This window comes from Aricia agestis, chromosome 5 (assembly GCF_905147365.1).
Source record: "Aricia agestis chromosome 5, ilAriAges1.1, whole genome shotgun sequence".
Classification (NCBI taxonomy): domain Eukaryota; kingdom Metazoa; phylum Arthropoda; class Insecta; order Lepidoptera; family Lycaenidae; genus Aricia; species Aricia agestis.
The window spans coordinates 10,652,809-10,665,613 of record NC_056410.1 but is presented as its reverse complement, the minus strand read 5'-3'; the positions used below and the strand labels follow the sequence as shown (position 1 = coordinate 10,665,613).

The 12,805-nt window shown below is 37.4% G+C and overlaps 1 protein-coding gene across 1 annotated transcript; it reads left to right on the top strand.

Annotated features, from left to right (window-relative positions):
- Positions 1 to 3,900: 3,900 nt before the first annotated feature.
- LOC121727465 (exosome complex exonuclease RRP44) lies at positions 3,901 to 12,220 on the top strand. Its single transcript, XM_042115340.1, has 15 exons — positions 3,901 to 4,055; positions 4,132 to 4,460; positions 5,396 to 5,592; positions 5,691 to 5,917; positions 6,050 to 6,332; positions 6,467 to 6,637; positions 6,709 to 6,824; positions 7,610 to 7,844; positions 8,229 to 8,353; positions 8,928 to 9,098; positions 9,400 to 9,606; positions 10,358 to 10,578; positions 10,918 to 11,086; positions 11,527 to 11,667; positions 11,957 to 12,220. Exons 1-15 carry the CDS (start codon positions 4,002 to 4,004, stop codon positions 12,188 to 12,190), a joined length of 2,880 nt encoding a protein of 959 aa, XP_041971274.1. The 5' UTR covers positions 3,901 to 4,001; the 3' UTR covers positions 12,191 to 12,220.
- The last annotated feature ends 585 nt before the right edge of the window (positions 12,221 to 12,805 follow it).

The following is a 12,805-nucleotide window of genomic DNA, read 5'->3' as shown; positions in this document are numbered from 1 at the left end:
CATAGAGACAAAATAGGCAGAAATGATTTTTTTTATATAATATTTTAAAAAAATCATTTTTGATATCAATATAATATATAATATAACAGGATGCTCACTTATAACATCTTAGTTTATCGATATCCTCGACAAATATCAACCGAGTGTCCCATCACTATACACCGCCATGTTTAGTTCTTGGCAATATGGCGCCGGCCACACTTTTTTCTGTTTCCTTATTCATTAGCCGTGTTCGTTTAATTTTTTCGCAATTTGGCAGCTGACTGTCAACTTCATAACTGAGTGTCATGTTCAATAAAATCCTAACAATTTCTGTCAAAGCTGTTAGGATGTTATTGAACATGACACTCAATTATGAAGTTGACAGTCAGCTGCCAAACTGCGAAAAAATGAAACGAACACGCATAGATTAAGGATATAGGTAGATGGATTCTTAGCTCGCCAGCGCGTGGCCATTTTATGCTTGTGTGCAATTGCCATAGTGTGCGTGTAGGGATGGGCGTATATCTGCTTGTATATCGATAAAAATATAAAATTAGACTACAGCCATCGACCAATAGTCGACCATAATTTTATGTTATAGATTTTTAGGACATAAAAAAAATGAGGTTATCAATTCGACCCGCATGTTCAAAAGTATATGAAAAATGAAAATACTTTTATATAAATAAAATATTTAAGTATATAATTACACAAATTGTTAAAAATATACATAATATGTATACTCCATAAGCCACGAAGACTTGTCCGGAGTGTAATATCAATAAAATCAACAGTTTTTATAAGAAAACAACAGAAGAACAAAAATACTTTATTATAAGTACTTATTTACTATTAAACAACAATTTTGTAAAATTACAATTATTATGTATTATCGAAGAAATAAAGACGTTAAAGCATTGGATACTCGTGACGGGACACATAATAATACATATAATGTGTCCACTGCCCCAACACCAGTGTCCGATCTTTCAGTCAATAAAATATGCCATACATCATAACATGTACGGCTCGGACACCGGTGTTAGGACACATTATATAATATTATACAGTACACACATATTAAAAATTAGAAATTAAATTAAAATGAAAAATATTCAAACATAAGGTTTAATTGAATATGTTCTTAGTCGCAGCTTTTGAAGTAAATATAATATTGTTACGGTACACGGTATACGGACATGTGGTGCCATCTAGCGGCAAACCAGTGAAACTGATCAGGGGACACACTACACATAAATCCCCTACTCGAAACTAGATGGCGCCAGGTGGTACATGCTCGAGCCTCCTAGAAGGTTCCCATACTTGTTTACTTGTTTACGTGAATCGGGAACTTTCTGGAATTCGTCTCGCCATATAAAAAGCCGCAGGTAGACGGCCCGGCGATTCAGTTCAATCTGAGCGATCTTCGAGGCGACAACAAGTGATCAATAGTGAGTGAACCAGTGAAACCTGCGACTTGGCTACGACCTAGGACAGTGATAGTGCTTAGGATTGGACCTAGTGATTAGTGTTTGGACTTAGTGCTAAGTGTTGTGCTAGTCATAGTGTTAATAAAGTCTTCAAGAGAGTCACCAGGTCTTTCTCTCCAAATCCTCGAACCCTAGCACGTAACAATATTAATTTCCATATAGGTTCCCAATTGTCATCATCATCACATTGACCTCTTCTCTAGGAGCATTTCTTTAACCTAAAAATAATTTATTTATTAGTATCAATATTCAAAAAGTATTTATTCCATTTTTTGCACATTACAAAATTTGGACATGTCAAGATTTAAATGAAAAAATATGAAATTAGCAATTTTTAAATATGGATTACGGGGAAGGTTGTCTGCTTTAAATTATTGGACTCTGTTTAATGACTGCATTTGTGTATCATGCTACAAAAAATTACGTATTGCGATATGAATGCAGTCATGTTCTTTAGATCATTTAAAATGGCATCCATAACTTAAAAAATGTGGGTTGATCCACAATTAATGACTGCGAGAACATACGAGTACTGAATACTTAAATCCATATTATAAAAGTATAAACTTTAGCTAACCTTAGTATGCCTCGAGAATTATACTGAAAACAGTTGACAACAGTCTTCTTAACGGGGGGGTCTCCTGAGGGTGGTAGTGATGAGGGGGATTTTCCTCACTTAACCCATCAAGCCCCAAGCGGAACCCAGGTGCCGCATAACAACTGAATATCTATTGTGTCTGGTATTTATTAAAAAAGAGTAATGCCAGGATAAAATTTCAAAAAGTAAATCCAAGTAACGATTTGAGTACTTACAGGGGGAAGTTGTAAGAGCTGTTGGTCATTTTACTCTCCGTTAGAACTTTTTTATTTCAATAAAATCATTGTTCAAACTTACTTTGAAATGATAATCCCAATATTGTGATGCCTTCATAAGGGAGTAAGGATTAAAAACTTGCATGAAACTTGCGTCTAAATATTTCTGTTCGTCGTCTATTTTGAAGCATTTTCAAATCCTGAAAAAAAAAACATTTAGTCCAGACAATATTTTTATCGATATAAATTTATACTTCAAGCCGGAAAACCGGCGTGAAACAGCGCTTGCGCTGTGTTTTGCCGAGTGAGTGAGTTTACCGGAGGCCCGATCCCCTACCCTATTCCCTTCCCTGCCTTCCTACATTCCCTTCCCTACCTTCCCCTATTCCCTTCCCTTCCCTACCCTCCCCTCTTAAAAGGCCGGCAACGCACTTGCAGCTCTTCTGATGCTGCGAGTGTCCATGGGCGACGGATGTTGCTTTCCATCAGGTGACCCGTTTGCTCGTTTGCCCCCTTATTTCATAAAAAAAAAAAAAAAAGCAAGGTGCATTCCTAAAGCACACGTAAAAATCTATGCCATATTTGTAGCCAAATTATTACTTGATGTGACATTTTTATCACTAATGGCATTAACAGCATGATTAAGCGATTATTAAACTTATAAATTTTCTTTTTAACTTACAAAAAATACCGATTGATAAGCCCAAAAAACGTTGTTGAAAACTTACGTATGTTATGTTAAATCCACGTGTTTGAGGCATTCCTTGGCCGTTTTTATGGTTTATTATTTAGCGGAACCACAAAACCCAACAAGATATTGCATTTAACGTTCACTAAACACTTTTATTAGCACTTTTAAAACATGAAATATGCAGACCAACTCCTTTGTTAAGTTCTACTCGGTCGGACACAAAGAGAATATAATCACTATGGTTGGACATAACATTCAGTGTTGCCAGACGGCCAACTCGGTTTCTCCCCAAGTATTCCCCGAAATCTCCCCAAAATTCGGGATTTCAAGAAAAATCCCCCCACAAATTATAAAACAAATTTTTTGTTCATTATGAATGGGAATTTCACAAATGTATACGATGAATGTACACTATTTCTGCAATAGCGTCCAATCTTTACAGAATCAGCATCTTCGCGAGCTCCTTGATCATTTTTATGGTTCCGTAAGTCGTAACCTAAGGGTAAAAACGGGACCATAGTACTTAGATTTCGCCGTCTGTTCCCAGATTTTTTCCTCCAAAAATTCCCCCAAAAAATTGTTCCCCCCAATTTTCCCCCCATCACCTAAAAAAACCCAAAAATTTGGGGGGATTCCCCCCAATCTGGCATCACTGATAACATTACAGGCTTTTGACGTTTACACACCGATATGAGCTTTCTCTTTCACTCAACTTACTGCATCGTTAGTAAGAAAGAGTAACATTATCAACTGTCAAAATATAAGGCTCCCTCCAATAGTATAATACCTTCATGCGTACATGGCTAGTGTTGAAACGCCAGTTGTCTATACCTAGCTGTCACCTGTCAATTGTCACTTTGTGATTTGTCAGCCTTCAAAAAGCGAAGAGGAAGAAGATTAGAAAACTGCAAAATGATCAAATTTCTCTGAAATTACTATTTTTGTTTTATTTTATGACTGTTTGAATTGCTTTTTGTTCATTAGTTTTATTTTATATTCAGAACTACTCTCTGAAATAAGTAAAAATGTGGACTACGAAAACGTTTCTCACAAAAACAAAGCGTGGAAACATATTAAAAGTGAGGTTATATTTTTGTTTTCTTTTCGATTTCAAAATGTATTAATAATAATCTTAAACTTTCATTAAAATTATAGATTGTTAGAGAACATTACTTACGTGACGATTTACTATGCGGATCGGCAGCTTGTGATGTTTGTCCCCATAAAGACGATGAAATTATTTTGGAAGCAGAACCAAGCTCTGTATGTGATTTATTCCAAAATCATCACTACCTGATTTTGGATACTAATGTCGTGCTACATCAGATAGATGTACTAGAAGAAGATGCTTTGAAAAATGTTATAATACTACAAACTGTATTAGAAGAGGTTAAACATAGAAATACTGCTATATTTAAACGACTTTTAGATATTATTGCAAACAAAAAAAGGAAGTTTTACTCATTTATTAATGAGCATCATAAGTAAGTATGAACCTGTGCTTAATGTTTTTTAATATTTAAATAATACAGTGTAAACTCTATATAACCGTTATATAGAGTTTACACTGCATTTTATGACATTAATCATTATAGAGAGTTGTTGTTAAATAGAGAGAATTAAAATCAAAGAATTTCTGTAAATATACTGCGATTTTTTTTTTCACTAACCGTATTTACTGTTTGGAAGTTTATCAGCAACTGAGAATATAATAACGTTTAAATACTTTTTATGTTCAAAATAAGTCTACATGTGCAAGTAATACCAATTTGTAAACAAAAGAACGAATTTCTTAGAAAGTTCGGTATGCATGATGCAAAGTCAAGTTCATTGCGGGCTAGAATGGTAAAGCGACAAAAAAATGTACACAGTTGCACAGTTTTTACTAATATTAGTAATTTAAAAGGTACTTTTTATTACTGAATCGTTGTGATTTTGTTGTTATCCCACTCTCAAGTGGGAGTGATGCTGTACAAAGTGTATCATTGTATGGTAGACAAGCTTAACCAACCAAAGTCAAATGATTTCGACGCTTTAAGAGAGTTAGTCTCTAAATTAAGTGACTTTACATGGATTAACTCCAACTCCATTTACATGGATTGCGGGCTAGAATGGTAAAGCGACAAAAAAATGTACACAGTTGCACAGTTTTTACTAATATTAGTAATTTAAAAGGTACTTTTTATAACTGAATCGTTGTGATTTTGTCGTTATCCCACTCTCAGGTAGACAAGCTAAACCAACCAAAGTCAAATGATTTCGACGCTTTAAGAGAGTTAGTCGCTAAATTGAGTGAGTTTACACGGAGTTTACACTGTATATAAATTTTATTTTTTAGTTGTTATTTTAAAGTTTAAAACATTTGAATATGTTGGCACTTGTGCTATACATAATATATTATTATTATTTCACTATTTAGAGACACTTACATTGAACGTAACGCAGGAGAAAAACAAAATGATCGAAATGATAGAGCAATTCGTAAAGCAGCTACTTGGTATGAATCTCATTTATCTATCAACAAAACAAATAAGAATTTTCCAACAATCATTCTTTTGACTGATGATGAAAACAACAGGAAGTTGGCTCAAGAAGAAGGAATTACCTGCTGCTCTGGTGAGGATTCTATTTTGTATAAAATACACATTTTAATGAGGTTAGTATTTTTTATTTAAAAAAATTATTACTTTACATAAAATAAATTTAAATTTTAGTGAAAGAGTATGTAGAGAACATAAAAGGTTTTGTTGGACTAGCTGATAAATTATCAAAAAATGTTATGCCAGAAAGCTGTTCAAAAAATGCTTTGTACCCTGCACATTTGACACCCAGTCAAATACATAATGGAATCAGAAATGGTACAATATACCAGGCAACCTTTCATGCTTCTCGAGACAACTTTCTCGAAGGAACGGCCAGTATCAACCAATTTGACAAACCTGTAAGTTAATTTTCTTATTGTTATGATTAATAAAATTAATAATTTGACTAATGTCATTATTTTGTTGCATAATTATAAAAAAATGTCATTATTTTGTTGCATAATTATAAAAAAATAATATGTTTGTTGTAGATTCTGCTACAAGGTCATATAGGCATTAATAGAGCCATAGATGGTGATATTGTGGCCATAGAACTGTTGCCAAAAGAGGAATGGAGTAAGCCTAGTGACATTGTACTAGAAGACAAAACAGATGATCCTGGAGATATTTTAGACGAAGATGCTGAGTTAAAGCTCAAAAACAGTAAAGCTGAGAAAGACACTGATGAAATATCCCCAACAGGCAAAGTTGTGGGTATTATAAGGAGAAAGTGGAGACAGTACTGTGGTATATTGATGCCAAGTAATTTCCCAGGTAATATTTGACTGTCTAATAGTATTTTATTTACAATTACATCTTCTAGAATAGAATCCATATCCCTAATAAATAATAATACTATTATTTTACTATTATGTACTATCATAATCATTGTCTCATTTTGTTTTCAGGAGCTACCCGCCATCTTTTTACACCCGCTGAAAGGCGAATTCCGCGAGTGCGTATTGAAACACGCCAAAGCGATATTCTCGCATCCCAAAAAATTGTAGTGGCTCTAGACTCTTGGCCGAGAAATAGTCGTTATCCATTAGGTCATTTCGTCAGATCCCTGGGACCTATAGGTATATCACTTGAAAATTTTTTCCTGCTCTAAACTTCTAATTTTCAAATGTTAAAAAATATACAATTTCAGGTGATAAAAATGCTGAGAATGAGGTTATTCTACTTGAACACGACGTTCCCCACGCGAGATTCAGCGAAGCCGTGCTGGCCTGTCTACCTCCCGACGATTGGACAATACCCGAGGAGGTAATGGGTTAATTTTATTAAAATAATTATGTTATAATATGTAAATACAAAATTTTGTTAAAAAAGAGACAGACCTGATTTTCGTTAATTTGAGATCACTCAATACAACTGGAGGGGGCATGAAGCGCATGTGCGCAATATCTACTAATTATGACGTGTTATACCAATAAAGAATAAGGATACTTTTAATCTATCTACCAATAGCGTGTCGCCGTGCGCCTGCCCCGCTAACTCGCGCCACCAGAATTTTTTTCCGCCTTAAGAGGATACACCAAGGGCCAGAGAAATTGAAAATAGGTATTGGAAAAGGTATTGCTGTCTCACCAATCTTAAGTATCCCACCGCAGAGCGCGATAGAGACAACACGACGAAAGTTCTAATAAAAGAACAGAAAATCTTCGATTCGTTGTCCGCTGATTCCTTCTCCAAAACTTAACCGATTTAAGTACTTTTTTCATTAAGAATTAAAGCAAGGCTTGAGCTGTGTCCCTATGTTTTTTTTTTTTTTTGTATATTCTAGCCAGTTTTGTTTTCTGGGTTTTTGACACAGAGGAAAATCTGGCCATTTTTTTGGGTTTTTGGATGTTCTTATCTTTTCTAATAATAAAATTGTGAAAAAAAAGAAAGCATAGGGACATGCCAATAGTGGCCATAGATATTCAGGAAAAAAATCATAACTCTACCGGCATTATCCAGGGAGGAAACAAGGGACAACGCTTGTATGAAAAAACGGCGGTGTGGACTCGTCTTAAAGCCTTTAAATATGCCTAATTAAAACCTCCTAGGAGTACAAAAAGCGTCAAGACCTGCGTGATATATGCGTGTGTTCCGTCGACCCGCCGGGCTGCACGGACATCGACGACGCGCTGCACGCTCGGCCGAAAGGGGGCGTGTACGAGGTGGGCGTGCATATCGCTGACGTCACGTACTTCCTGCGGCCCGGAAACGCCATGGATAAGGAGGCCGCGTCCAGGTCAACTACAGTGTACCTCGTGGATCGCAGAATTGATATGTTGCCAGGTGAATTTTTTACTATATGATGTGCGTTTGCGCGAAATTTGTTTATTACGCTATAAAGCTATTTTATATCCCTCCTGTGGGTTCAGAGTATCGCCATACCGAATGGTTCAGTAGTGTGAATGTGAAACAGTTCCACACAGACAGACTCGCATTTATTATTATTTTATTAGGTTTTATAGATTTGGTCTTTGCGTAAGCTACTATGATTATGTTTAGTGATTTTTTTTATCGTTTTGTTATGTGTTATGTGCCTGCTGGATGTGCTTAGTGTAACCACGTATTGTTGTAAAATTTTCGAAATAATTTTGATTAATCGTTAAAAACGTTCACGTTGATATTTAAATGGTAAAGTGTTACGTTTTATTATTGTGTTATATTTTTTAGACTATTTGAGTTCAAACCTCTGCTCACTGCGAGGCGGTGAGGAGCGTCTGGCGTTCTCTTGTGTTTGGGAGATAGACGAGAATGCTAATGTCTTGTCGACCAAGTTCCATAAGAGCGTCATTAAGGTACTTTCCGAAATATTTATCATATTTTATCATCATATACATAATAGAAAATGTTACTTGCAGCTTTCTATCCTAAACATATTATAGTAGGTATTTTTCCTTAAGAGGCCGGGTGCCATCGAAAGTGTTTAAATATTTTTTAGTAAATTTACTACTAAATATTTAAACACTAAAAATATATAAATTTACTACAAAATATTTAAATACTAAAAATATTTTTTAGAGTTTAAATATTTTGTAGTAAATTTTTGTTCAGGAACCTTATAATTACTATTTTAAGCTAAAAAATAACTCAAACATGTTAAATATATTCGTACGAGAAAATGATTTTGGTATTACGTATGTATGAGAATTTCGATGGCACCCGACCCCTTAAACACTCTCCTCGTATCTTAAAAACGTCCTATGTTTGAAAGCCTTATGTGCTTTTCCGGTGCTCAAAGTATGTGAAGAGACAAAAGATATACCCCTACATTTTATATGAACTGTTTTATTGGCACATGAATAATTATTATTGTATACAATATTCGTCACTGCTTATGTTTAATTTTCTATTCCATGATTATGATTTTAGTCGCGCGCTGCCATGACGTACGAGGAAGCGCAGATAGCGATCGACGACAAGTCGAGAAACGACGAGATAGTGTCGTCGCTTCGTATCCTCAACTCCCTCGCCAAGAAACTGAAACAGAAACGTCTCGACAACGGCGCCCTGCTGCTGGCCTCACCAGAAGTTCGATTCCAGGTATGTCGGTAGACGAGATGAAATTGTTGATAAAAGAACATAAAGCAAAGCATAGAGTTCCACCGCCGTTATGCGACATGACCCATGTTCTCAGACAGCTGGAAGTGGAGTTCAATTTAACATTGAAATTACGACTTTTTTGCATTATAGATATTATATACTTAGCTACTAATTCTATAGTAACTATTGAATTACACATCAATAGTTCCAAATTCTAAGTCCAAAATACAAACTTTGAACTCCAAAACTTTGACACCTTAAGAACAATTTTAACTCTAACACATAACAATTGGTACAAAAGGTGGACTCCGAAACCCACGATCCGGTGGAGGTGCAGGCGAAGAAGATAATGGACACCAACTCCATGGTTGAGGAGTTCATGTTGCTGGCGAACGTGAGCGTGGCGGAGCGGCTGGCGCGGGACTTCCCCCGGTGCGCGCTGCTGCGACGCCACCCCGCCCCACCTCCAGCCAACTTCACTACGTTCCTCAAGGCCGCTAGCCAGCAGGTACGGTTTACTCGGGAGCAGTAGCGGCGGTAGGAGGGGGCGACCGCCCAGGGCGCCGGATAAAAAGAGGTGCCGTAGGCAAACAAAAAAGGGCGCCCCCGGCGCCCTTTTCTAACGCTTCGAGAACTCAACAGGGTGCGCTGGTAGTGCTAAAATCGGCACTGCTTGGGAGTTGCAGGTAGCTGAGATATGGTTACAGACATTTTACACAGCCACAGGGTGTAACTAAACTAAGTGATACTACTTTAGGGGTGTGTCTGTTTCTTGTATAGAGTTAACCGTGAAAGTGGCAATGCTAAAAAGTTCCTTTTGATTTGTATGTTACTATAAGAAATGCCCCGAAATCATGAATGCCCATACAGCATTTTTAAAAGGTACCTAACTCTTTTCACAAATCTTCACACAAAAATAAAATAAAAAGTAAATAAGTAACAATACAATTACAACAGAATCAATATTAAAATTGTTGACTTGAAATAGGTTCCACAACTACCTACTTAACCAATTTTGATGAAGGGAAAGTTGTGAGTAGGTTTACAAAATCAACAGGTAACATCACTACCTATACGGTTTATGTAAAAGTAGTTACTATCCATATAATAATATTAAGTTTTGCAAATCTAACTCTTTTAGTCAGGTTCAAGTGTCTCAAAGGTGACGTATTCGTATTTCTTTATAATTGCAACATAGTTTACAAACAGATTAGTTTTAGTCTTTAGAAAATAGCACGTCAAGTATTTTTTTGTTTCAGGGTTTCGACTTAGACGTGTCTACGAACAAGGCGTTTTCGAAGTCTCTGAACGAAGCGGTGATTCCGGACCGGCCGTTCTTTAACACATTGCTACGTATAATGGCGACGCGGTGCATGCAGCAGGCCGTGTACTTCTCCAGTGGAACGAAGACGCAAGAGGAGTTCTACCATTACGGCTTAGCGTGTCCGATTTACACGCATTTCACTTCGCCTATACGTAGGTAAGTTTTGGAGAGTGGTGATTTCGCTCTGGAAATGCTGTATAAATCATCCACAACGGACGCGAAGGCCTTGTTTTTTATACGTAGGTTAGTTGTAGCATAAGTAGTTTCTTTGAGGTAAATTTAAAATGATTTTTTTCACATTCTAAATGGAAGTGGCTCAATCAAATTAACGAACTTCTGTCATAGTCATTGGAGCGCTTAAATATTCTTGAATTTATGAGCATCCTCCTAATTTGTTGGTGACCTCACGATTCAATAACATAATATTTTCTTTGTCAATGTGGCCAAGCTAAGCGCGGGTTCGACTCACTATTGGCCGGCTTAATAATCCCACAGGTATGCGGACGTGATGGTGCACCGTCTGCTGGCGGCGACGATCGGCGCGGACGCGACGCACGCGACGCTGCTGGACACGCGCGCCGCGGACGCGCTCTGCGACAACCTCAACTACCGCCACCGCCAGGCGCAGTACGCCTCGCGCGCGTCCGTCGCGCTCAACACGCACGTGAGTAGACTGCCTCATGGTAGGCGATCACCGCTCATTGTCCTAACACAACAGACCTCTTATAATAGATTTACACTCCCGTCTCGCCTCTTGGCTCATCTCGCGACTCGCGGTATCTTTGTCCCTAATTCCATTGTATCACAAGACTTAGGCTGCGTTTCCACCAGAGATGTGTTGCGAGGAATGTGTTTTTAAGATCCAATAGAATCGCTGCGCTGAGCGAGGTCACGTCAATGAACTATGAAGCGATTCTATTGGTTTTCAAAAATAAATTCCTCGCAACACATCTCTGGTGGAAACACAGCCTTAGGATGTATAAGCACGTTTAAAAACGTAGGTCCGTTATAAGTCTGTCGCTCACAGTTAAAAGAGCGTGCCTCCTATGTGGGGCGCGCCCCACTAGTTGGGAACCCATGATCTATAACACAACGTTATCGCAGATCCTGTTCACGAACCGCGTGGAGGTGGAGCAGGCGGTGGTGCTGGCGGTGAAGCGGAACGCGCTGCAGGTGCTCATCGTCAAGTACGGCCTGGAGGGACCGCTGTACCTGCCCAACGACAAGTTTACTTACAACGAGGAGGTAAATACCTAAGTATTATAGTTTAACCATGAGACCCCGTTAATTTTCCCCAAATAAAACGTAACTCGTATTCATTTGCTACTCTTCCTTTTTCCATTATTATTAGCTATTTGACCGAGCTTTGCTCGGTATTCGATAAAACGATGTATGTAACCTAATGATGCATCATGCAAGTATCAACGCAAACAAAGGAAATAGATTCAAATTTTTTTGTATACAAATACAATGCATAATATAAACAATGCTATTATTGACAAATATTTTTCTGAACTTGACACTTCATTTCTAGGAGAATTACCAAGTCTGCGGCGACATCGTGCTGAAGACATTCGACGAGCTCACCGTTCGTCTGGTCCTCGACAGCACAAACCTTCAGCACCGGAAGCTGGTGTTCCAACTCGTCGAACCCCATATACCCGGCTTCAGCTACGTCGAGGAAAAAATGGAAGTCGACGAGATTGAACCGAAGAAGAGGAAAGACGAGACGGAAGTGAAGAGCAAGAAGAAGAAGTCCAAGAAATAACATTCGTGTAAGAATAAATTTTATTTTATATTTCTGTTGCTTTCATTCGTCATTTAATGTCTTCCTATAAGTAAATATTAATAAATAGTTAAAAATCGAAATCATTTTAATAGAAAGTTAATACTACGGAGCTCATACAAAGAGGAGCTGGCCTAAGCAACTGTGCACTGTGATTTTTAACTAGGTCCTGACGTCATCATTGTGGGCGGGGCTTAAGTCAGTACACTTTCAGCGTTTGTCAGGTGCACACTTACGGCCGTTCCCAATATTTGATCAATCTCTGGTTTTGCCCTACTAGAGATAGGAATAGCTCACATTAGACATTAGAGACATATATTTTATGTCAATTCTATGTTAGCTGCGATCGATTGTATGTCAAACCAGAGATAGATTGAATATTGGGAATGGCCGTTAACGAGACTCCCAATAAATTGGTGTTTTCTGCGTATTTAACAAGGAAAGGATGAAGTATTGTGTTTTACAATGTCGAAAACACTCAGACAGACGTTCTGATAATATAAATACAATCACATTTCATTTGGAAATAATTTTAAATGTAATTTAAATATAAAAGTTCTACTTGGCACTAGGTGGCCAAACCTTTGAAAGATAATA

Coding starts and splice junctions, on each gene's coding strand:
- LOC121727465 (XM_042115340.1), top strand. CDS start 4,002: ATGTGGACTACGAAAACGTTTCTCACAAAAACAAAGCGTGGAAACATA. Junction 6,333..6,466: donor GATGCCAAGTAATTTCCCAG/GTAATATTTGAC, acceptor TTTTGTTTTCAG/GAGCTACCCGCCATCTTTTT. Junction 9,099..9,399: donor CACCAGAAGTTCGATTCCAG/GTATGTCGGTAG, acceptor TTGGTACAAAAG/GTGGACTCCGAAACCCACGA.